Source organism: Callorhinus ursinus, unplaced genomic scaffold (assembly GCF_003265705.2).
Source record: "Callorhinus ursinus isolate GAN/ISIS: 27379988/994484 unplaced genomic scaffold, GSC_fseal_2.0 scaffold15, whole genome shotgun sequence".
Lineage (NCBI taxonomy): Eukaryota > Metazoa > Chordata > Mammalia > Carnivora > Otariidae > Callorhinus > Callorhinus ursinus.
Genome location: NW_027397077.1, coordinates 38,701,782 through 38,726,525, shown reverse-complemented (window position 1 = coordinate 38,726,525; position 24,744 = coordinate 38,701,782). Strand labels below are relative to the sequence as shown.

At 38.0% G+C, this 24,744-nt stretch overlaps 1 protein-coding gene and 1 pseudogene across 1 annotated transcript in view; both read left to right on the top strand.

Annotated features, from left to right (window-relative positions):
- RAD18 (RAD18 E3 ubiquitin protein ligase) overlaps positions 1-24,744 on the top strand; it is a 113,363-nt gene that overhangs the window by 52,416 nt on the left and 36,203 nt on the right. Inside the window, exons 9-11 of the mRNA XM_025885248.2 lie at positions 57-117; positions 11,184-11,321; positions 16,626-16,800. Coding sequence (XP_025741033.1) covers positions 57-117; positions 11,184-11,321; positions 16,626-16,800 — 374 coding nt within the window. The remainder of the gene's footprint in view (positions 1-56; positions 118-11,183; positions 11,322-16,625; positions 16,801-24,744) is intronic.
- Positions 2,867-3,324, top strand: LOC112834300 (general transcription factor IIH subunit 5 pseudogene; annotated as a pseudogene).

Below are 24,744 nucleotides of genomic sequence, written 5' to 3'. Positions count from 1 at the left end.
ATTTCTGTTTTTGTCATATTTTGAATTTTTAATTAAGTTTTTTTGGATTATTTTAGGTAATGGTTTTTACAAAGGACCAAACAGAAAAGGAAATAGATGAAATTCACAGTAAATATCGTAAGTTGTGTGGCATCTTCTTTATTTACAGAGAACTTGGGTTGCAGATTTTCATCTTAAGTAATTTTTTAAAATAAATTTTTATAGTAATATTTGATATAAACATTTCTTGTTAGTATTACTTAAGCAACTGAATTTTAGTTGAGTGTTTATTCAGTGACCTTTTCTGTAAGTCTATGTGCCTGCTTTTTGATTTCTAACATTCTACTTTGAGCTTATCACTAAGCATTTTGCAAAATATTAATTAGCTGTCTCAAAGCATCTCTCTGAAAATAAAATGGAATTAAAATGGAAACTCCTGACTTTCCATCTGTCCTCAGGCCACTCACTGGCAACACTTCTGTGAAGAATTTTAGCACTTCTGTGGCTTGCAAATTTGTGCCAAAAATATTTTTCATTTTATCAGTTATTACCAACTTCCAAATTACTTCCTTTTCCTTATTAGGCCGGTGTATGTATCTTTTCCAGGGCCAGCACTTCAATGTTTTGTCAATTTGGTAGCTATTTTTGCTTGGTTAGTTGCATTTTTAGTTTAAATTTAAGTGCCTTACAAACAGGTAGTTAATAAATTTTTGTTGAATGAGTATTCCACACATGATATGTTTTAGTTATGCTAAGAGAATTTTGTTTTCTTCTTTTAGTTCTTAAGCTTTGAATGTGTAAGTTCAGCACTGACCTGCTTGGGGAGGGGGCAATGAAGTACACAGGCACTAGATACAGGTGTGATGGCCTGTGCCTTACACACAGGAAAAGAAGCCTCGAATATTCTGGGACCACAGACTGAACAACAAAAGTCACTGTTTTTCTGTTGTTAGAAAGATAAATGTAATGGGAGCGTCCTTCATCAAGTTTTGGGAAGTCAATGTCATTTTCTTGAGATAGGAGATAGAGACTATCAAATGATCATTGAATTGTCAAAAATAAGTCCTGTAAAAATAAGGAAACCAGAAAATTTGCTTGAAGAGAAAGTAATTTAAACCACTAAAAAGGATGAGAAACAATGCCATACTGAGAAAAATGTGGATTAGATTTAGGCAAGAAAATATACAACTATCTACTGCTCCCCATTTACATATATAAAAAGAAGTCTAACTTCACTAGGTAGGTCGTATTAAATTAATGCATTTAGCCCTAAAATAAACCTCCATATCTAATTTAAAAAAAGTACATGAAATGAACAATTCTTAGAAAGATACAAATTACTAAATCATATTCAAGAAGAAGTAGATAGGCAAATTGAATTTGCAGTCCCTGAAGAAATGCCAGGTCCAAATGGGTTTACTGGTGAATTCCATGAAATATGTAAGGAAGGAAATAATATCAATTCGATACATATTCTGCTAGAAGATTGAAATGCAAGGAATACTTCCTACCTCATTTTATGAGGCTGAAGTTTCCATGAAACTACAAATCAAAAACAATATAGTAAAAGTTCTGACTAGTAATCCTCATGAACATGGATGCAAAGATCCTTAACAAGATTTTAATAAATTAAATCTGGCAATACATATAAAGGATGATACATCATAACCAAGTGGGATGTATCCTAATAAGGCAGGATTGGTTTAATTTTAGAAAATTCATCATTGTAATTCACTGTATTAAGTGACTGAAAAAAAACAACTATATGATTCTCTAAGTAGGTGCAGAATAAGCATTTGACAAAATTGAACACCCATTAATAATAAAAACTCTTACTAAAATAGAATTTCTTCAATCTGATAAAGAATATCTGCAGAAAAACTACAGCTAACATCATAATTAATGATGAAATAGTAAATACTTTGGGAACAAGGTAGAGGTGTCCATTCTCGCCTCTTTTGTTCAACATTGTACTTACAGTGTGAAGAAGCAGGAATAAATAGTATACAGATTTGAACAGAAGGAATAAAACTATATTCACAGCCAAGATGATCATCTTTCACAAATAGTTTGAATCATAAAAGAAAAAGCTTAAAGAAAATGTGGTGAGATATATTTCAGTAGAATTAAATTTTACTCTTTAAAAGGCAAATATAAAAATGAAAAATCAAGCTACAGATTGTGAGAAAATATTGTAAAATTTATATTTGACAAAGTACTAGTGTCTATATTATGTTCTATATAGGTACTATATTCTTTAGAACTCTTACAATTCAGTAAGGCAAATGCCGTATTTTTTTTAATCAGGGCAAAATATTTAACCATTCTTCAGCAAAATAAGTATTCAAAACCCAAATAACTACATGAAAATATATGGTTAATCTTATTAGTCTTTAGGAAAAAAGAATTTTAAATGAAATAATAATACAAAAAATAAATTAAATAATACTATGTACTTTAATGGAAAAAAAGCAAGAAAGGATAATACCAAACTGCTGGTCAGGATGTAGAGCAAATGGCAATCTTATACATTGCTGGTGAGAATGCAAAGTGACACAGTCACTTAGGTAAACCGTTTAGCAGTTTGTTTTAAAGACACATACCTACATACAGCCCAGTCATTCTACTCCTAGCTATTTATTCAAGAGAAACGAAAGCGTATGTCCATACAGAGATTTTTGAAAGCAGGTTTATTGAGATATAATTTCCAAAAAATAAAATTCATCAGTTGTAATGAACAATTTGAAGGATATTATTGACACATGTTATAGCAGCTTATTCATATTATCCTAAACTGAAAACAACCTAAATATCCATAAACACATTATGATACATCCGTATGCAATGGAACAGTACTTAACAATAAAAAAGAATTAACTTGAAGTGCTGCTGGTTCTGAGGGTGGAGCATTTTAAAGGTCATCTGCACCTTCTGACTGGGAAAAGATGGTTAATGTCTTGAAAGGAGTGCTAATAGAATGTGACCCTGCCATGAAGCAGTTCCTGCTGTACTTCGATGAATCAAATGCCTTAGGGAAGAAGTTCATCATTCAAGACATTGATGACACTCCTGTCTTCGTTATTGCAGAGTTGGTTAACGTCCTCCAGGAGCGAGTAGGTGAATTAATGGACCAAAATGCTTTTTTTCTTATCCAGAAGTGAAGATACTCAATATTGACCACTTAGGAATTACAAGTAACACATGTGAGAGATGGTCACCATTCAGTGTCCTGTGTGACAGATGAGACTTAGCGGCTTAGGCACATATCACGGGACACCTGTGGTGTCGTTTGTTCAGAAAAAAGTCCCTGAACTGATTTTCTTGTTTTTTTCCCCAGTACCTGTACCCTAGAATTTAAAAAAAGAAAGAAAGAAAAAAAAACTTCAATGGTTGTCTGTAATTTGGCTTTTATTATCCTACATTAAAATATAAATGTAAATGGTTTGCTACCTTTTAAATACCAATTTAATACATTAAGAATATAATGGAATATGCCTTCATCAGTTAAAAAAAAAAAACAACTCTCCATATAGGAAACAACATGGAGGGATGTCAGCAACATTGTGTCACAACACAAGCCCAACTAAAAAGGCAGCATCTTGAATGGTCCCATTTATATAAAGTTCTAGAAAAGGCAGCGATTAGTAACTGAAAGCAAATTGGTACTGCCAGCTGCTGTGGGTGGAGGAAAAGGGAATCATGGAGGGACTCTTTTACCTGACTTATTGGTAGTTACATGACTGCACATTTTTTAAAAAATGCATCAGATTGTTTGCTTAAAATTGACGAATTTTATTGTGTGTACATTATTTCTCAGGAAGTCTGATTTTAAAAACTTAGTGACAAGTGGCATTCTTTTCTATTTCTGCAAATCTCTTTGATGCCTTGCTTAATAGAGGACATCTTGATTCTCATATCAGCTTCTGCATTTAAACTGTTGCCATGTGTTTTTTCGGTTAAAGTATATGAAAAATATCCAGCTTGATGCAGGAAGGGGTTTCAGTAGATTTTTTAGGTAATCATGGATATTCTTGGCAAGTGTTATTTCAGAAAGGTTATTTACAGTGGAATTTGAAATCATATTAATGAAGTTTCTGTACTCTATTGCATAAAAATCCACTGGTCTATCTTGTTGCTTTGAATGCACCTTTTACCTGTGAATGATTTTTGTAGCATCATTTGTTGGTTATGGAAAATATTGATACAGTGAGTTGCAAATGTTTGCATATTTATATTGCATTTATATTATATAATATAAAAAATAGCATTCCTTAGTTTCACCACCAGTCTTTTCAGAAAAGTTAAGTATTGGGAAGTTGTTAGATCATAATGGTGGATACCAGTTACCCAAAATTCTGATTTTCACTTGAAAGATATTCTTTTATATTTGGCAGCAAATACTGTTACTTGTTTTTCTTGAAATGACAACTTCCCTCATTCATTTTTGAGAAAATGTATTATCCAAGTCTGAATAATCATGGTTTGTCTACTGTTCTTTCAAATAAAAACAATGTTCATTTAAAAAGTGGCTAATTTAGCTCACAACTGAAATAATTACACAAGTGTTTCTTCAGGGTACTTTGGGTATGTAGCAGAAGTGCTGTATCTATAGTTCTCATTTTACCTTGTGAAATAGAAGTTTCACAAAGCAATATTTACCCTTCTCATTTTCTTAAAAGGTTGTATTCAGATGTTTTCAAATGATGTTTGCATTCCCCCTCCCCAACCTTAAATGGCCCCAACATTAGAAAAATTATTTTGTATCATTTTTCTCTCAAAACTTCATTGACTTTGAAAAAAATATAAGTAGTGGGATAATTATGTTCCAAAGCCAGTTGGTTATGCTGATCCAAACCATCCATACTGCATCCTACTCTCTGTTTCTCTCTCTCTCTCTCTCTTTTTAAGTAAGACTTTGTTTTTAAAGCAGGGAAATGTTACAGAAAGTTCCCATATGTTCCCTGCCCCAACACATGCATAACCTCTCCCATTATCAACACCCCCCACCAGAGGGTACATTTGTTATAGTTGGTGAACCTACATTGACACATCATAGTCACCTGAAGTCCATACTTTACTTTAGGGTTCATTTCTGGTGTTGGACAGAGATACAATGACATGCATCACTGCGGTATCCTGCAGAGTATTTCCACTGCCCTGAGAATCTTTTGTGCTTCATCTATTCATACCCCACCTGCTACAAAACTGGCAACCACTGATCTTTTTATTATCTGCATAATTTTGCCTTTTCCAGAATGTCATATAGTTGGCATCACATGATATGTAGTCTTTTCAGATTGTCTTCTGTCACTTGGCAATATGCATTTAAAGTTCCTCCATGTCTTTTCATGGCTTGATGGTGCTTTTCTTTTTAGTGCTGAATAATATTCCCTTGTCTACATGTACTATAGCTTATCCATTCAACTAGGACATCTTGGTTGCTTACTCTTGCCATTTTTAATGTACTCTGGTCCTTTCCGTTCTACTCTTTACTATTTAATTAAGAAAAAATGCTGGGCTATACCTAATTGTTTTCATAACCTACACTCTCACTTCCAGCAGAACAGTCCCAGGTGTATTTGTATGCCAGTGGGAAAGGGAAATTGATGATGTAAGACAGGGAGAGGGTAATCACAGGTGCTGTATCTTTGAGAAGTCCTTAGTGATGGAATCCAGAGCAGAAGTTAGGGCTTGGCCTTATTTTTCCCCCCAAGAGAATAGATCTATACCTTTATTTATTTATTTTCCAGTAAGTTTAAATCCTTGAGGGGTACAACATTACACGGATTCTGTGGCCAGTGGCTTTAGCAGGAAGGTTGCTTTGGAATTTGGCATGAACCATGCCATTGTTTCCGTGAGCACAAGTTACTTTTCCTCAGATTCCTCTGGTTTTGTTTGGTTTGCCACCAGGAGTCACTGTGGTGTTCTTTGCTTTGTACACATAAGCACATCTCTTGCCTAGGTAGAATTCAGATTCATCTTGAGCATAAACACCTTCAATTTTAAGAACTGTGTGCTCCCTCTGGTTCTGGAGACCTGGCTGATAGCTAGCAAAAATGGTCTTGGGCCACAGCCTCCCAGACCTATTTGTCGTGTTAGGAGTCCTGTGTCCAGCAGGCCTCCACAGGCTCCAAGATGGCCAGAGTTTGGCCTTTAATTACTGCAAGGACCGTCATTTCTTATTCCATACAAAGAAGATAGAGCATATGTGCGCTGATGAAGTAATGGTAGTTGGAAGATGACAGAGCTCCTGTTAGAATGTTTCTGTGCTTTCCAAGTAGTGTGAGGCTGGCTGAGAAGGGAGTGTTGCAGGTGTGAAAAGTGTGAAATGGTCATTTTGTAGTAAAGCAGAGTTTGCTAGAGAAAGGTGAAAAAGTTGTACAGCAGTGTTGAGTGTCCATTTTAGGCTTATGTCATGGATTTAAAGTGAGACTGGTCAGTTCAGGGCTAAATGAATAAGCCCTTACTGAATGTTAGCCATTACTGTTACTCTCTTCTCCATCCAGGGTTAGATGTTTGAGGGTCCTAGATGGTTGGTGAAAAAAATGCATGAGATTTTACTTTGAGAGACACTGACTCCAAACTTGTTCTGTGACTTAAAGTAGATGAGTATCTCAGTGTCATCGTTTTGGAGGGTGAGTCTGTCCCATTCTTGTGAGAGCCTGGCTTTGGTCTTGTGTACCTCAGAGTTCACGGGCAGATCCAGAGGTGCTTTGGCTGTAAAAGCTGGTCTAAAAAAGTAGCTAAGGGGTGGTGAAAGAGTGAAGGGCTTAACTTGGAGAGGCAGAAAGGGTGATACGATTCAGGTATTAAAAATCTTGAAAATATGAGTTGGCTGAATGTGGGGCTTATTCATCAGCTCCCACAATGATCTCAGCCACTTAATATTTTTAAGAGGTAAATTCAGGGCATCTAATTAGCAGAACTGAGATTTTAAACTCTAAAGTACTCCTTGCCAGATGGCACAGCTCCTAAAATGAGGTGAAGAGATGAATGGGAACAATTTTATTAGTCATAATCTCTTGGCATTGTTCATCTTTTGAGCAGAGGTTATTGGACTTCTTGGGCCAAAGCCAGAGCAGTGGCTGCCATTTACTTTTTGGTTTCCAGCCTAGCTGTAGGGGTAATCAGATTAAATAAAGAAAATCTCTTTTAAACCTGGGATTTTATTACTTTAGAAGAGAAAGTCATTAAGCCTCCTTAACTCTTAATGAGATTACTTGAGCAAGTTTTTTAAGTAATTCTTACACCCATAATTCCCTTGTACACAGTGGCCTCACTGGGAGAAGACCTAGACCATGTCTGACCAAATTTCGTAGACCCCATAGTGCTGTGATAACCCTTGCCTAACAGAAACCACATAGTGATGGTGGTGGTAGTCGCCCACTGACTCTGGGGAGCTGAGGGAAGTATAAAATAATTATCCTCAAATGCACAGAGTTAAATAGGACCTGAAAGAAAACACCTAGCTTATTTCCTAGATAGGATCTCATTTATTTCTGAAGAGCTAACTTTTCCCAGTAATCTTTATGGCCAGCCCACATTTCTTGCTGGAATTTTAACCAGTCTCTTATTAAAATTTACCAGATACTTTCCAAGCCAACATACAAGTTTCACTGGGAGTTTTACATGTACCATGCACATAAATATATTGGGATTAGGAGCAGTTCCTCCCTAATGTCCAAAGAACAGTCATATTTATAGATCAGAAATATTGAAATCTGTGCACATGTAGGCAAAACTGCCTTCTGCCAGTCGGGGGGAGGGGGTCAATTGAGCCTTCACCCCACAGGATTTTGCATGTCTGTAGACAAGAATTGTTTTCCGTTGCCATCAGTTATCTACAATTTACAGAGCTGTGACAAAGCTCAAAGGCAGTGAATAGAATGCTGGAAGGGTAGCTCTAGAAAAGGCATAGTTTTCAATAAAAGCACAACTTTTTTCCTACACTCATTGATTCTTAGTGTTGTGCCACAGGGAAAGTGTTGGTTACTGTATGAAAGCGGTCTCAAAACTTGAACTATTTGCAGTATGATTCTTTCTAAAATACATTTTTACAGGATTTATGACATCATTTTGAACCATGACTTAAGTGTTTGAGGGTGCTGGATAAGTCAAGTGCATCCTCAGCTATCTGAACTATACAGTTCAGGATCACAAATAGATGTCCTAAAGGCTGTGCTCTAACAATGCCTGGCTGTTCTTTATTGAGTAGATTAATGTACATTAATAATGGTGACCTCGAGATCAGGCTTACATTATCTTCAGATGTGTTAAAGTAGCAGGTGTTATTAAGATTGGTGTAATTACGATATATCCTGAGATAAGGTGGATTGGGGGTGGGTAGTGGATGTTAAAGGGATCTTGATGGGAAACAGGCAAGAAATGCAAGGGAATCGAAATGGGTATCTTTTGTTTTTATAATCCAACTTTCCTGGAGGCTTCTGCTTTTATATTCAGTTAGTGTTCTTCATGTTAGTACTCTTTTCTTGGGAGTTAGAATGGTGTCTTTTGGATATATATAAGAAAGTGGTATCTTTCATGCTCTCTCAAAAGCCTTCAGAGTATGGGGCCTGGGGGAAAAAACCTACAGTAGCGAACTAGGAATATCCTGTTTCCATGTTTGTATCTGAGGAAAGGAGAAGATAAGAAGGAGAGGTTTCACATGCAGAAGAATGAAACTGGACCATTTCCTTACACCACACACAAAAATAGACTCCAAATGGTTGAAAGACCTCAGTGTGAGACAGGAGTCCATCAAAATCCTAAAGGAGAACACAGGCAGCAACCTCTTTGACCTCAGCCGCAGCCACTTCTTCCTAGAAACATCGCCAAAGGCACGGGAAGCAAGGGCAAAAATGAACTATTGGGATTTCATCAAGATAAAAAGCTTTTGCACAGCAAAAGAAACAGTCCACAAAACCAAAAGACTACCGACAGAATGGGAGAAGATATTTGCAAATGACATATCAGATAAAGGGCTAGTATCCAAAATCTATAAAGAACTTATCCAACTCAACACCCAAAGAACAAATGATCCAATCAAGAAATGAGCAGGAGACATGAACAGACATTTTTCCAAAGAAGACATCCAGATGACCAACAGACACATGAAAAAGTGCTCAACATGGCTCGACATCAGGGAAATCCAAATCAAAACCTCCATGAGATACCACCTCACACCAGTCAGAATGGCTAAAATTAACAAGTCAGGAAACGACAGATGTTGGCGGGGATGCAGAGAAAGGGGAACCCTCCTACACTGTTGGTGGGAATGCAAGCTGGTGCAACCACTCTGGAGAACAGTATGGAGGTTCCTCAAACAGTTGAAAATAGAGCTACCATACGATCTAGCAATTGCACTACTGGGTATTTACCCCAAAGATACAAATGTAGGGATCCAAAGGGGTACATGCACTCCGATGTTTATAGCAGCAATGTCCACAATAGCCAAACTGTGGAAAGAGCCAAGATGTCCACTGACGGATGAATGGATAAAGAAGAGGTGGTATATATACACAATGGAATGTTATGCAGCCATCAAAAGGAATGAGATCTTGCCATTTGCAATGATGTGGATGGAACTGGAGGGTGTTATGCTGAGTGAAATAAGTCAATCCAAGAAAGGTATCATATGACCTCACTGATATGAGGAATTTTTTTTTTAATAATTTTTTATTGTTATGTTAATCAATATACATTACATCATTAGTTTTTGATGTAGTGTTCCATGATTCATTGTTTGTGCATAACACCCAGTGCTCCACGCAGAATGTGCCCTCTTTAATACCCATCACCAGGCTAACCCATCCCCCCACCCCCTCCCCCTAGAACCTACCCCAGTTTGTTTTTCAGAGTCCATCGTCTCTAATGGTTTGTCTCCCCCTCCGACTTACTCCCCCTTCATTCTTCCCCTCCTGCTATCTTCTTCTTCTTTTTTTTTCTTAACATATATCGCATTATTTGTTTCAGAAGTACAGATCCGTGATTCATCAGTCTTGTACAATTCACAGTGCTCACCATAGCACATACCCTCCCCAATGTCTATCACCCAGCCACCCCATCCCTCCCACCCCCCACCACTCCAGCAACCCTCAGTTTGTTTCCTGAGATGATATGAGGAATTCTTAATCTTAGGAAACAAACTGAGGATTGCTGGAGTGAGGGTGGGGTGGGAGGGATGGGGTGGCTGGGTTATAGACATTGGGGAGGGTATGTGCTATGGTGAGTGCTGTGAATTGTGCAAGACTGTTGAATCACGGATCTGTACCTCTGAAACAAATAATACGATATATGTTAAGAAAAAAAAAAAAAGATAGCAGGAATGAAGGGGGGGAAATTGGAGGGGGAGACGAACCATGAAAGACGAGGGGAAGATGGACTCTGCAGAACAAACTGAGGGTTCTAGAGGGGAGGGGGGTGGTGGCATGGGTTAGCCTGGTGATGGGTATTGAAGAGGGCACGGACTGAATGGAGCACTGGGTGTTATGCACAAACAATGAATCATGGAACACTACATCAAAAACTAATGATGTATGGTGATTAACATAACAATAAAAAATTTAAAGAAAAAAAAAAGAGAGGCTTCCATGACCCCTAGCCCTTTGTATTTTTGTGCTTGCCAGCTTGTAAATTTATTGCAAGTGATTCCCAAAGATGTTGTTCTTTTATCTTTTTTTTTTTTTTTTTTTAAGATTTTGGGGCACCTGGGTGGCTCAGTCATTAGGTGTCTGCCTTTGGCTCAGGTCATGGTCCCAGGGTCCTGGGATCGAGCCCCACATCGGGCTCCCTGCTCAGCAGGGAACTTGCTTCTCCCTCTCCCACTCCCCCTGCTTGTGTTCCCTCCTTCGCTGTCTCTCTCTCTGTCAAATAAATAAATAAATAAATAAATCTTTAAAAAAAAAAAGATTTTATTTATGAGAGAGAGAGAGAGTGAGTGAGCAGGAGGGGGGAGGGCCAGAGGGGGAGGGAGAAGCAGACGCCCCACTGAGCAGGGAGCCCAACTTGGGGCTCCATCCCAGGACCCTGGGATCATAACCTGAGCTGAAGGCAGATGCTTAACCAACACTTAACTGAGCCACCCAGATGCCCCCAAAGATGTTGTTCTTGAGCAAGTTTGTATACTTCTTGATACTCAGTTTGTCAGCATAACAAAAATAAAACTTGTAGTTCTTGCTTTACTGAAAAGATCTTTTGAATTTTAGGTAAAAAACATCAGAATGAATTTCGGCTTCTGGTGGATCAGGCCAAAAAAGGATACAAGAAAACTGTTGAAATGTCAAAAAAAAAAGTAACAAAAGAAGAAGATGGATCTACAGAAAAGCTATTACCTGTATGCGTGGGTAAGAGACTAATTATAGTAACTAAAAACAAATATGGTGAATTTCACTATTTATTTTAAGATTTATTTATTTTATCTTAGAGCATGTGTATGTGTGAGAGCAGGGAAAGGGGCAAAGGGAGAGGGTGGAGAGAGAATCTCAAGCAGACTCCCTGCTGAGAGCAGAGCCCAACACAGGGCTTGATCTCATGACCCTGAGGTCATGACCTCAGCCAAAACCAAGAGTTGGGACACTTAACCACCCAGGTGCCCCTGAATTTTCTATTTATTTTTAATATAAAAAGAATATAAAACCATGGGAATTTACCTTTTTATTAGGTATCTGAAGTGGGAAAAATGATTGGGGGAATGCCCTAAAGACAAGTTTCTAAAATCTTTGACTTAATGGTAAATTAGAAGTTTCTTAGTTGTTTCAGTCTGAGAGTGTTTTCTAGGTATAGGATTTATTGCTGTACATCTTCAAATATCCTACAAATAATTTTATCTTAGAATAATTTTTGTTTTAGGCCACTGGTACTAATTTTGGATGGAATGTTCTGCTAAAAAGTCTGAAGCTTATAAACTTGGTATGCCCATATACAGCACATCCTTAATTTGGATCCATTTTAAGTTTGAGATTAATATTATATTTCTATTGCCAGGGCTTTGGGCCAGTGAACAAAACAGAATCATAATGGAGGAAAGTGGGGCGTCTGGGTGGCTCAGATGGTTAAGCATCTGCCTTCGGCTCAGGTCATGATCCCAGGGTCCTGGGATCGAGTCCCGCATCGGGCTCCCTGCTCCTTGGGAGCCTGCTTCTCCCTCTGCCTCTGTCTCTCATGAATAAATAAATAAATAAATCTTTAAAAAAAAAAATAATGGAGGAAAGTGCACATGAAAATTCCTTATTTTTTTCTTTATTGTGATAAACTGTACATAATATTTATCATTTTAACCATTCATAAATGTACAATTCAGTGGCGTTAAATACATTCAGAATGTTTTATAATAATCACCACCATCTAGATCCAAAACTTTTTCATCATCCAACATAAACTCTGTACCCATTAAAAATAATAACTCTCTAGCCCTTTCCCAGTCAGACCCTGGTAATCTCTGTTCTACTTTCTGTGAGAATTTGCTTATACTAGGTACCTCATATAAGTGGAAACTTCTGTGTTAACATCTTTCACTAAGCATAATATTTTCAAGGTCCTTTTGTAGCATGTATCAAAATTTCATTGCTTTTTATGACCGAATAATATTCCATTGTGTGTACATGCCACATTTTATCTGTTCATCTGTAATGGGTTATTTTCACCTTTTGGCTATTGTGAATAATGGTGTGTGAAGTGTTCAAATATCTGTTCAAGTCTCTGCTTTCCATTCTTTTGGGTGTATACCTGAGGGTGGAGTTTCTCATTCTTATGGTAATCTATGTTTACCTTATGAAAAACCACAAAACTCTTTCCAAAGCAGCTGTACCATTTTATATTCCTGCCAGCAGTAATTAACGATTCCAGTGTCTCTGTATCCTTGCCAACACCTGTTCCTTTTTTTTTTTTTTTTTTTACCATAGCCATCAAGGTAGGTATGAAGTGAGTATCTCATGGTTTTGATTTGCATTTTCCTAATGACTAATAATGTTGAGCATCTTTTCATATACTTATTGGCTATGTGCTTTTCTTTGGAGAAAAGTCTGTTCATGCTCTTTGCTCATTTTTCAGTTGGTTTTCTTGTTTTTTTAAGGAATTCTTTATATATTCTGCATATTAATCCTTTTCCATGTATATGATTTGCAAATATTTGTAAATATTTTCTTGGTTGCCTCTTTGCTTTCTTCATAGTTTCTTTTGATGCACAAAAGTGCTTAATTTTGATGAAGTCTGATATATCCATTTTTTCTTTTGTTGCCTGTGCTCTTGGTGTTACATCCGTGAAATTGTTGCCAAATCGTTCATGAAGATTTTCCTCTTCGTTTTCTCCTAAGAGTTTTTTGTTTTAGTTTTTAACATTTAGGTCCATGATCCTTTTTGAGTTAATATTTGTGTATGGGATAAGATAAGGGTCCGACTTCATTCTTTTTTTTTTAAAGATTTTATTTATTTATTTATTTGTGAGAGAGAGAATGAGAGATAGACAGCACGAGAGGGAAGAGGGTCGGAGGGAGAAGCAGACTCCCTGCTGAGCAGGGAACCCGATGTGGGACTCGATCCTGGGACTCCAGGATCATGACCTGAGCCGAAGGCAGTCGCTTAACCAACTGAGCCACCCAGGCGCCCTCGACTTCATTCTTTTATGTGTAAAGCACCAATTGTTAAAAAGACTATTCTTTCTGCATGGAATGCTCTTGATATTGTTGAAAATCAATTGACTATATATGTGAGGGTTTATTTCTGTTCTCTTCTGTTCTACTCTCTGGTTTCTGTGTCTCTTCTCATGTCAGTACTGTACTGTTTTAGTTACTGTAGCTTTGTTAATACATTTCAAAGTTAGGAGATATGAGTCTTCCAACTTTATTCTTCCTTTTCAAGGTTGTTTTGACTAGTTGGGTCCCTTGAGATTCCATGTGAATTTTAGGATGAATTTTTCTATTTCTGCACAAAGTACCTTTCGGATTGAATTAAAGCTGTAGATTGCTTTGGGTACTTTTGATATCTTAAGAGTATTGTATTCCAGTTTATGAACACAGGATGTATTTATGGTTTCTTTAATTTCTTTAACAATGTTTTGTAGTTTTCGGCACTTCAGTTTTTCACCTCCTTGGTTAGATTTATTCCTAAGTCTTACTGTTTTACATGCTGGTGCATTCTTTTTTTTTTTTTTTCCTAAATTCTCCTGGTATCATTTAGTAGGTTGCTACCTGAATATATAACTCATGCTCTTTGTGAACAACTTGAATGTGTTCGTGAAGTTGTTAAAGGATTTTCTTAGAAAGTAGTTTAGTTCCTGACCAAAAAAAAATCTGGCTTAATATCTCAGATTGGGAGAACATTTTTGCTTATTGGTTGAATGTCTCTTGAAAATGATTAATTGCTTATACTCAGGACTGTGCATTATATGTGTATATGCCCATAAACACTGCTCTCCGTGGGGTTCAGAGATGATTGCTGCTGGTAGGTTGTTGTGCATGAATGCACGTGTCTGAGAGAGGTGGAGAGTGTGAGAGCAAGGACGACAGACAGACTAGCACAACTGATTGGGAAGTTGAGCTCTGTATAGCATCATACAACCAGTGTAATTTTTGTTCTTTGGAATAAACTTGCTCATTGAAGTGCCAATATAAGTGAATAAGATACATGTTCTCTCAAGTAAATCCTTCAACTGTTTTTGTCACATGTCTTCAGGGAGGCTTGATGTCACAGCCTCAGAGTTGCAAGCTCTGTTTGATGTACTTTTCTGACATCTGTGGACAGATATGAAAGATAACTGACTTTTAATGCCCACAAATTGTTGAATGATACTAATCCCCAAGAGGGAGTTTATCTTGGAGAGGCTTATATAAGAAGGGAAGAAGTAAGAAAAGAATGTAAGTCAGGTGCAAAAATAAAAGATGGTTTTAAGTTGAATTCCTGCTCCCTGGTTTGTCAGCTTGATTGCATTCTCCTGTCCAGCAGAGTGTTGAATTGCCTAGGTTCATGAGTTTACTGGGTGATTGAGTCTTCTTAATGTGATCTGGGGTGTCTGTTTACAAGAGATCTTCGAGCTCCTGGATGGTTTTTGTGGTTAGCTTCTTCTTTTCTTTTCCCAGATAAACATTAGAGGGTACAGTTTTGTTTTGGTAATGATTTGGCTTGTTGAAAGCCCAACAACATCAAGAGCTTATTTATAGAAATTACACTTTTGTGATGTATGCTGTTCTTTAGTATAACAAAAACTTCTTATTTCTGGAAAAGTCTTGACTGTATGGACTTGGAAAGGTTTCTTTTTGAAGAATCTGTCTTATTCTTTTTCCATAAAATTTCTGTTTATGACAAAGCCTTGACAGTTTTTTTAGTGTCATTTGTTGAAGGTCACTTGCCCATACACGCACACTGGCTGAGTGATGTGTGAAAGCTCTCCTTCTCTGTGAGGGAACTCATGAAAGGGGGCTCTATACTCTTAGCACATGTGGCGTGCATGCTCAGTACTTACCCAGTTCCTGACTCTTAAAGACAGTGCACCTGAAATCCTAGCAGAGTCCTGAAACAGGTCGTGAGGGAGAGTCCTGGGCACTGAGGAATCCTTCATGGATATTATTTTCTGCACTTGTATTTGCAGATCTTTGGTCATACCTGTATGTCACATTCTTGCAAACACTGTCTGCATGCCTCCAACTTCCCTTAATTTTATCTGCAGCAAGAAACCTCAGAAATTCAGAATACGACAAGGGATACATAGAAATATGACATGTATTAGATCAAACAGATATACTAGTTATGTCTGATTAGTTTTCCTTTTTCATATTGAATATTAGATTCTATTTAGTGGACTAAGAGAAATATCCAGATGGATTCACTACCACATAGTAGTCAGTGACAAATATCATAGTTCTTTCTTTTATTTTTTTAAATTTATTTGTGTATTTATTTGAGAGAGAGAGAGCGAGCACAAGAGTGGGAGGAGGGGCATGGAGCCCAACACGGGGCTTGATCCCAGGACCCATGAGATCATGACCCGAGCTGAAATCAAGAGTCAGATGCTCAACTGACAGTCACCCAGGTGCCCCAAGCCCATGGTTCTCTTGTTAATTGAATTTTTAATCCTTTTTTGTTATGCTTCATATGTTTGTCAGTTTTCTCTGATCTGTGAAATATGCAGGAATTCTTTAGTAATACTGTAAATAGAAGCCTCATTAGAATTACACGGTTCACTATGCCTGGTTTTAAAAGAAAATTTTGTTTTTATTTTTTAAAGATTTATTTGTTTATTTGAGAGAGTGAGTGAGCGAGAGCACAAGCAGGGGGAGCGGTAGGCAGAGGGAGAGGGAGAAGCAGACTCCCTGCTGAGCACAGAGCCTGATGACACAGGTTAGATCCCAGGACTCTCAGATCATGACCTGAACCGAAGGCAGACGCTTAACCAACTGAGCCACCCAGGCGCCCAGGAAATTTTGTTTTTAAATTAATTAAAATGGAAATACATGGGGTGGACAGTATAATTAGATGGCACATAGTAGTGTTGATTCTTATTCTCTGTTGCTAGAGTTTTGGAATCAATGTTACATAAACTTCCATTTTACTAAGTATAAATAACAACATTGAATGTTGTAGAAATAATAAACATAGAGAGGTCGTAGATTTTATGGTACTCTTAAATGTTTTTTTCTTTCCTTTTTCCTTTTTAGAACAGGAAGATAAAAAAATGAAAGTCTCAGATACTTCCCCCGTAACAAACCACTTCTCTCAGTCAAAACTGGAATCCCCAGGGAGAATGGAGTCTGATAGACCAGATGATTCTTCCAGCTGTACTGATATTCAAGAAGAAGCTCTTTCTTCATCAGATTCAGACTCATTCAAGAGGTAAGAAACCTATATTACTTGATTATTTTAAATTTCTATTTCCTGCGCATGCTAAGGTAGATAGGCAAAAATAATTAGAAAATAACTTTGAGGCCTGGGGCAGTTCATTGTTCTTCCACTTTAGTCTCCTGTTCTGCTTTGTAACTTGCACGTGGATAGCAAGCAGGGAAGCATGTGGGAGAGTATTACAGTGGCCCTGGATATTTTTCCTGGAGTTGGAAAAGAGAGCATGATAAGCAGTGGTGTTTTTGTCAAGATAGTGAGTGAAGAAGATAAAGACAGCTGTACTAGAACATAGAAATGACCAGAAAGACAATGCATAGGAGAGTAAAACAAGAAAGAATAATTTAACTGAACAAGTAAGAATGGATGGGGAAGCTTTAAAAATGAGAGATTTGGAGGAGAGTGGTTTTTCCAAATGATTTTTTAAGATATTTTTAAGGGATGCCTGGGTGGCTCAGTTGGTTAAGTGTCTGCCTTCAGCTCAGGTCATGATCCCAGGGTTCTGGGATCGAGTCCCGCATCTGACTCTCTGCTCAGCAGGGAGCCTGCTTCTCCCTCTGCCTGCCGCTCTCCCTGCTTGTGCTCTGTCTCCTTCTCTCTCTCTCTCTCTGACAAAATCTAAAAAAAAAAAAGGATTTTTGAAAGTTGATGTATTTTTAAAAGATGACATAGAGTTAAATCATTGTATATATGTATACAATATATGCATATATATGTATATGCATATAAATTTGTGGTCTGGCATTTCATTTTATCTCATAAACCATTTGTACCTGTTTCTACCTCATCTTTATAGCTGTTTTTCAGTGGGTGCAGCATTCTCCTCTAGTTCTGTACCATAAATGACCAGATTCTTCAGTTTCTGTTAGACATCTACATTTTTCCCAGTGTTCTATTTACACCCCTAAAACTGTGGTAAAGCTCTCTCTATATAGAGTCTTTTGTTTCTAATAAATTATTATTGTTTGGTTTTTTTTTAAGATTTTATTCATTTATTTGACAGAGAGAGACACAGCGAGAGAGGGAACACAAGCAGGGGGAGTGGGAGAGGGAGAAGCAGGCTTCCCGCGGAGCAGGGAACCTGATGAGGGGCTCGATCCCAGGACGCTGGGATCAGGACCCAAGCCAAAGGCAGACGCTTAACGACTGAGCCACCCGGGCACCCCCTAATAAATTATTTTTAACACTGTTTTGACAGTGGTAGGTGTTGCTGCCTTCTGAGTGAATTATACCAATTTTAAATGCTACCATCAGCATGTGAATGTGTTTTAAAAATTATTTAATCTTTGATATTTCTTCATTTAAAAATTAACAGTGCTGTAGAATGGTAGACTATGTCTAAACTGAAACCCATCAAATTAAATTTATTTTAAGAGTATACCCAAAGACCCTCTGCTTTCCTAGGATTCTTGGGAAACTATTTCAAATTATTCAGGGTCGGGTATTAGGAGGGGAAAATCTTCTCACCTCATCCCTAATGTTTTCAAGGTCAGTAACATATCTCAAGTTGGGTAAGTGACTTGCATGTTGTCCCGTTTTGTCTGAGGACATGATACTGCTGCCCGGTTTCTCAACATCAGGCTGTTCCTGCAAGTCCAGTAGGCAGTATTTATTTTTGAATACAAGTCATGGAGGAATGCAAGGTAAAAATGGAGGAAAATCAGAGTTCAGGGGAGTAAGAGTTCATTTTTAACCATAGTCCCAGAATGCATGTCTGGGAATGCCAGGGTGAGTTTGAATTTGAAGTGGGGGAATGGGAGAAATTGTAGGAGGAAATACATGGCAGCAGATGTGTATTTATGTATTTGGTGGTGAGAGGCTGGTTGGTAGGGTGAGTTTGATGTCTTGACATATAAACATAAAAACATAAAAATATCATATTTCAGATCTGTTGGAAAGATGAATGGAGGTAATAGATTTGAGAATCTTGATAATTGTGTTTATTCTACTTTTATAAAGTTGAAATCAGTTACATTTCCTTCAGTAATGCTGCAAAAATTGGGACTCTGGCTGGATATCGCATCTCCTTCATTCTGAATCTTCAGCCATATCATAGAATAAATTCCACAGGTTATCTTTTTTCTTTTTTTTTTTTCCCCTCCCTATTTCTGTTCTGAACTTTGCTTGAGAAAGCTGTGAGCCTGGGCTAATTAGTTCCATTCAAAATTCATTTAATCTGGCCTGAGCTGGGCGCTGACTGGTGAGGCATAGTCTTCTTAGTTACTCTTTGTTGCATTTCCCATGGCACCTCTTCCACACCAGTTGCCTGTGTTTCCTCACCGTTGATGGACGCCGTGTCTGCAGTTCACCAAGGCCAGCTAATCTGACCTGCCTCCAGCTCTTCTTTTCCCTTCTAAGGTTTTTTGTAATTTCTGATCTCTCCTTTCCTGTTTATCATAAGAGAAAGATGTATTTCTTAAGACATTTCTAAAACATTTTTCCTGGCAGTGAGAAAAAGACATTTCTTTGAAAAAAATTTTTTATTACGTTTTTAATTTTAATTCCAGTATAGTTAACATAGGGTGTTTTATTAGTTTCAGATGTACAGTATAGTATACAATTCTATACATTGCTTAGTGCTCATCATGCTAAGTGTACTGTTAACCCTCTGCATCTGTTTCATTCCTCCCCCTGCCTGCCTCCCTTCTTGTAACCATCAGTTTGTTCTCTATAGTTATGAGTCTGTTTCTCAGTTTGTCTCTTTTTTTCCTTTGTTCATTTGTTTTGTTTCTTCAGTTCCATATAGGAGTGAAATCATATGGCATTTGTCTTTTTCTGAGTTATTTCACTTAGCATTAAACTGCAGATTGTTGCAAGTGGCAAGATTTCATTCTTCTTTATGGCTGAATAATATTCCATCACACACACACACACACACACACACACACACACACACACTCACCTTCTTTTTATTTATTGTTATGTTAATCACCATACAGTACGTCATTAGTTTTTGATGTGGTGTTCCATGATTCATTGTTTGTGCATAACACCCAGTGCTCCACGCAGAACGTGCCCTCCTCAATACCCATCACCAGGCTAACCCATCCCCACACCTTCTTTATCCTTTCATCAATTGATGGACACTTGGGCTGCTTCCATATCTTGGCTATTGAAAATAATGCTGCTGTAAAGGAGACGTATTATTTCTTAAGATAAATTCATCTACCTCCTCTAAGACATTGCTTTGCCAGTCATCCCTTGGGTTTGTTCTTGGATGGCCCCTTTCAGCCCTTCCGCTAGTCTCTTTTTCTCTCATTCTTCCCACTAAGCAGGAAGTATTTTCTGCTTCTATGAATTCCTGTAACAGTGTATCTGAATTCCATAGCAATTTATCTAAATTAAATCCTTTCTTGTATTTAGTTATTTGAGTATCTTTGTCATTACTATAATTATCTATCAAAGTCCTTAAGAATTGAGTCTGTCACTCATTTTCAGAAAAATTTCCTGCCAAGGGTTTACCACTAGTCTGCTACTACTAGACCTTCACTTAGTGAATGATTTATTGATTGTAAGACATAACATTTTCTGTTTACATTTTAATGTCTGAAATTGTGATGTGTATTATAATCAATGGTGTCTTACAGTTGCTACCCACCAAGTTGAGGTTGTGATGTATTTACCAGTTTGTGAGCATCATGGCTCTTCAGACTGTCATTTCACTTGAGTTACATGCATTGTTAGCATTACATTGGTTTGTCATTTAAAATACGTTCCACAAAGTAATGAGAGAAAAAAAGAAAAATGTATGAAGAAAGTGCAGCACAGTGTAAGTTTGATGTTAGCAAGTTAATATTCATCATTGAATGAATGCTGCAATTCCATTCTTGAAAAAGAGTCAAGTGATTTACAGGACGTAGGAAAGAAAGATACCCACAAGTCTGAAGACTTGTTATAATTTTGTTAATGAACTATGTGCAAAGGATTTTCTGTTACCTGACCAACTGAATGAAGGATAAATGGTTAAGTCCCTTCTAATAAATAGAAGAAATTTCAAAGTAATAACAACATGACTGATTCACATGTTGCAGAAGGTCAGTGTGTCCCACATCAATTTGTCAGACCCTTCTTGATGTCTTTGAAAAGAAGCTGCTTCTAGTCACATGTGATGTGATTGAGGAAAGAGACAAATTTAGGAAATGAATTTGCAGAGTGGATGTCAGTAGCTTAGATGAAATTCCTGGAGACAGTAGTCAAGTATTTTTGAGAAATGCTGTATCTCTGGTGCTGTTGGTAGTACAGACGGTAACTTTGTGAGGGAAAACTCAGACTTCATAGATAGTCAGAATGTGATGAAGAGGAGTCAGGCTCCAAATCTGAAGACATTTTGGGAATACTTTAACCAGTTTATGTCAGTTCTTTTTTTTATATATGCACAATGGTATAAAATAAAAACGTATGTTTACATACAATTATAGAACTCTCTAGATATGTAAATTTAAAATTCTAAGTGAAAAGGAAGTCTTTTTTAAAAAGATTTATTTGTTTATTGAGAGAGAGTGTGGGAGAGGGGCAGAGGAAGAGACTCTTAAAGCAGACTCCCTGCTGAGCGCAGAGACTGATGTGGGGCTCTATCTCATGACCCATGAGATCATGATCTGAGCTGAAACCAAGAGGCAGTCACTTAACCAACTGAGCCACCCAGATGCCCCAGGAAGTCTTACATCATAGTTGACTTGACCTCGATTTTTTCTGAGTGACATAAAATAATGGCTCATTTTGCCATCAGTGTTGTCTTAGGTATTTGTTTGTTTTAAGATTTTATTTATTTATTTGACAGAGAGAGACATAGCTAGAGAGGGAACATAAGCAGGGGGAGTAGGAGAAGGAAAAGCAGCCTCCCCACAAAGCAGGGAGCCTGATGCGGGGCTTGATCCCAGGACCCTGGGATCATGACCTGAGCCGGAGGCAGACACTTAAAGACTGAGCCACCCAGGCACCCCTGTCTTAGGTTTTTGAAATATAGTATCTGAGTATGAATAAGGTCTCTGACTCACTTCAAATATAATTTCATCACCTAGTTGGAAACTTAAAAAGAATGTCATAATACTGGTTGGTGGTAACCTGGCAGAAGACTGACATGAAGTATAGTGATCCACTGGTTAATTCCAGTGTTATTTAGTGATTACAGAACCTAAATAGTCAAAAGAGATACTCAGTCGATTGAGGTAATTAGCACCATAGAAATTAGGAAAAGAATTCAAAGGGAGAAGGGTACCCATCACAACCAAATGCTTTTAGTAGACTCTTAGCGTATTAGAGGTAAGTCACCTTTATTTATTATTTATTTATTTACTTACTGAGGTATGTTGGAAGGTTAGTACCCTTATGGTGATCTTTTCCAACCCTAAAATTCCATAATCCTGTTATATTTAAGAATTTTTTATTGTTATGTTAATCACCATACATTACATCATTAGTTTTTGATGTAGTGTTCCATGATTCATTGTTTGTGCATAACCCCAATGCTCCACGCAGAATGTGCCCTCTTTAATACCCATCACCCGGCTAACCCATCCCTCCTCCCCTCTAGAACCCTCAGTTTGTTTTTCAGAGTCCATCGTCTCTCATGGTATGTCTCCCCCTCTGACTTACTCCCCTTCATTCTTCCCCTCCTGCTATCTTCTTCTTTTTTCTTTTTTTTAACATATTTTTTTAACATATTTTAGCATTATTTGTTTCAGAAGTACAGATCTGTGATTCAACAGTCTTGCACAATTCACAGCGCTCACCATAGCACATACCCTCCCCAATGTCTATCACCCAGCCACCCCATCCCTCCCACCCCCCACCACTCCAGCAACACTCAGTTTCTTTCCTGAGATTAAGAATTCCTCATATCAGTGAGGTCATATGATACATGTCTTTCTCTGATTGACTTATTTCACTCAGCATAACACCCTCCATTTCCAACCACATCGTTGCAAATGGCAAGATCTCATTCATTTTGATGGCTGCATAATATTGCATTGTGTATATATACCACTTCTTCTTTATCCACTCATCTGTCGATGGACATCTTGGCTCTTTCCACAGTTTGGCTATTGTGGACATTGCTGCTATAAACACTGGGGTGCACGTACCCCTTCGGATCCCTACATTTGTATCTTTGTGGTAAATACCCAGTAGTGCAATTGCTGGATCGTATGGTAGCTCTATTTTCAACTGTTTGAGGAACCTCCATACTCTTTTCCAGAGTGGTTGCACCAGCTTGCATTGCCACCAACAGTGTAGGAGGGTTCCCCTTTCTCCACATCCCCGCCAACATCTGTCGTTTCCTGACTTGTTAATTTTAACCATTCTGACGGGTGTGAGGTGGTATCTCATGGAGGTTTTGATTTGGATTTCCCGGATGCCGAGCGATGTTGAGCACTTTTTCATGTGTCTGTTGGCCATTTGGATGTCTTCTTTGGAAAAATGTCTGTTCATGTCTTCCTCCCATTTCTTGATTGGATCATTTGTTCTTTGGGTGTTGAGTTGGATAAGTTCTTTATAGATTTTGGATACTAGCCCTTTATCTGATATGTCATTTGCAAATATCTTCTCCCATTCTGTCGGCTGTCTTTTGGTTTTGTGGACTGTTTCTTTTGCTGTGCAAAAGCTTTTTATCTTGATGAAATCCCAATAGTTCATTTTTGCCCTAGCTTTCCTTGCCTTTGGTGATGTTTCTAGGAAGAAGTTGCTGCGGCTGAGGTCGAAGAGGGTGCTACCTGTGTTCTCCTTTAGAATTTTCATGGACTTCTGTCTCACGTTTAGGTCTTTCAACCATTTGGAGTCTATTTTTGTGTGTGGTGTAAGGAAATGGTCCCGTTTCATTCTTCTGCATGTGGCTGTCCAATTTTCCCAACACCATTTGTGGAAGAGACTGTCTTTTTTCCATTGGACATTCTTTCCTGCTTTGTCAAAGATGAGGTGACCGTAGAGTTGAGAGTCCATTTCTGGGCTCTCTATTCTGTTCCATTGATCTATGCGTCTGTTTTTGTGCCAGTACCATACTGTCTTGATGATGACAGCTTTGTAATAGAGCTGGAAGTCCGGAATTGTGATGCCGCCAGCTTTGCTTTTCTTTTTCAAGATTCCTCTGGCTATTCGGGGTCTCTTCTGGTTCCATACAAATTTTTTTTTAAATTTTTTTATTGTTATGTTAATCACCATATATTACATCATTAGTTTTTGATATAGTGTTCCATGATTCATTGTTTGTTCATAACATCCAGTGCTCCATGCAGAACATGCCCTCCTCAATACCCATCACCAGGCTAACCCATCCCCCTACCCCCCTCCCCTCTAGAACCCTCAGTTTGTTTTTCAGAGTCCATCATCTCTCATGGTTCGTCTCCCCCTCTGACATACTCCCCTTTTCTTCCTCTCCTGTTATCTTCTTCTTTTTCTTTTTTTCTTAAAATATGTTGCATTATTTGTTTCAGAAGTACAGATCTGTGATTCAACAGTCTTGCACAATTCACAGCGCTCACCGTAGCCCATACCCTCCCCAATGTCTATCATCCAGCCACCCCATCCTTCCCACCCCCAACCACTCCAGTAACACTCAGTTTGTTTCCTGAGATTAAGAATTCCTCATATCAGTGAGGTCATGTGATACATGTCTTTCTCTCATTGACTTATTTCACTCAGCATAACACCCTCCAGTTCCATCCACGTCGTTGCAAATGGCAAGATCTCATTCCTTTTGATGGCTGCATAATATTCCATTGTGTATATATACCACCTCTTCTTTATCCATTCATCTGTTGATGGGCATCTTGGCTCTTTCCACAGTTTGGCTATTGTGGACATTGCTGCTATAAACATTGGGGTGCACGTACCCCTTCGGGTCCCTACATTTGTATCTTTGGGGTAAATACCCAGTAGTGCAATTGCTGGATCGAACGGTAGCTCTAATTTCAACTGTTTGAGGAACCTCCATACTGTTTTCCAGAG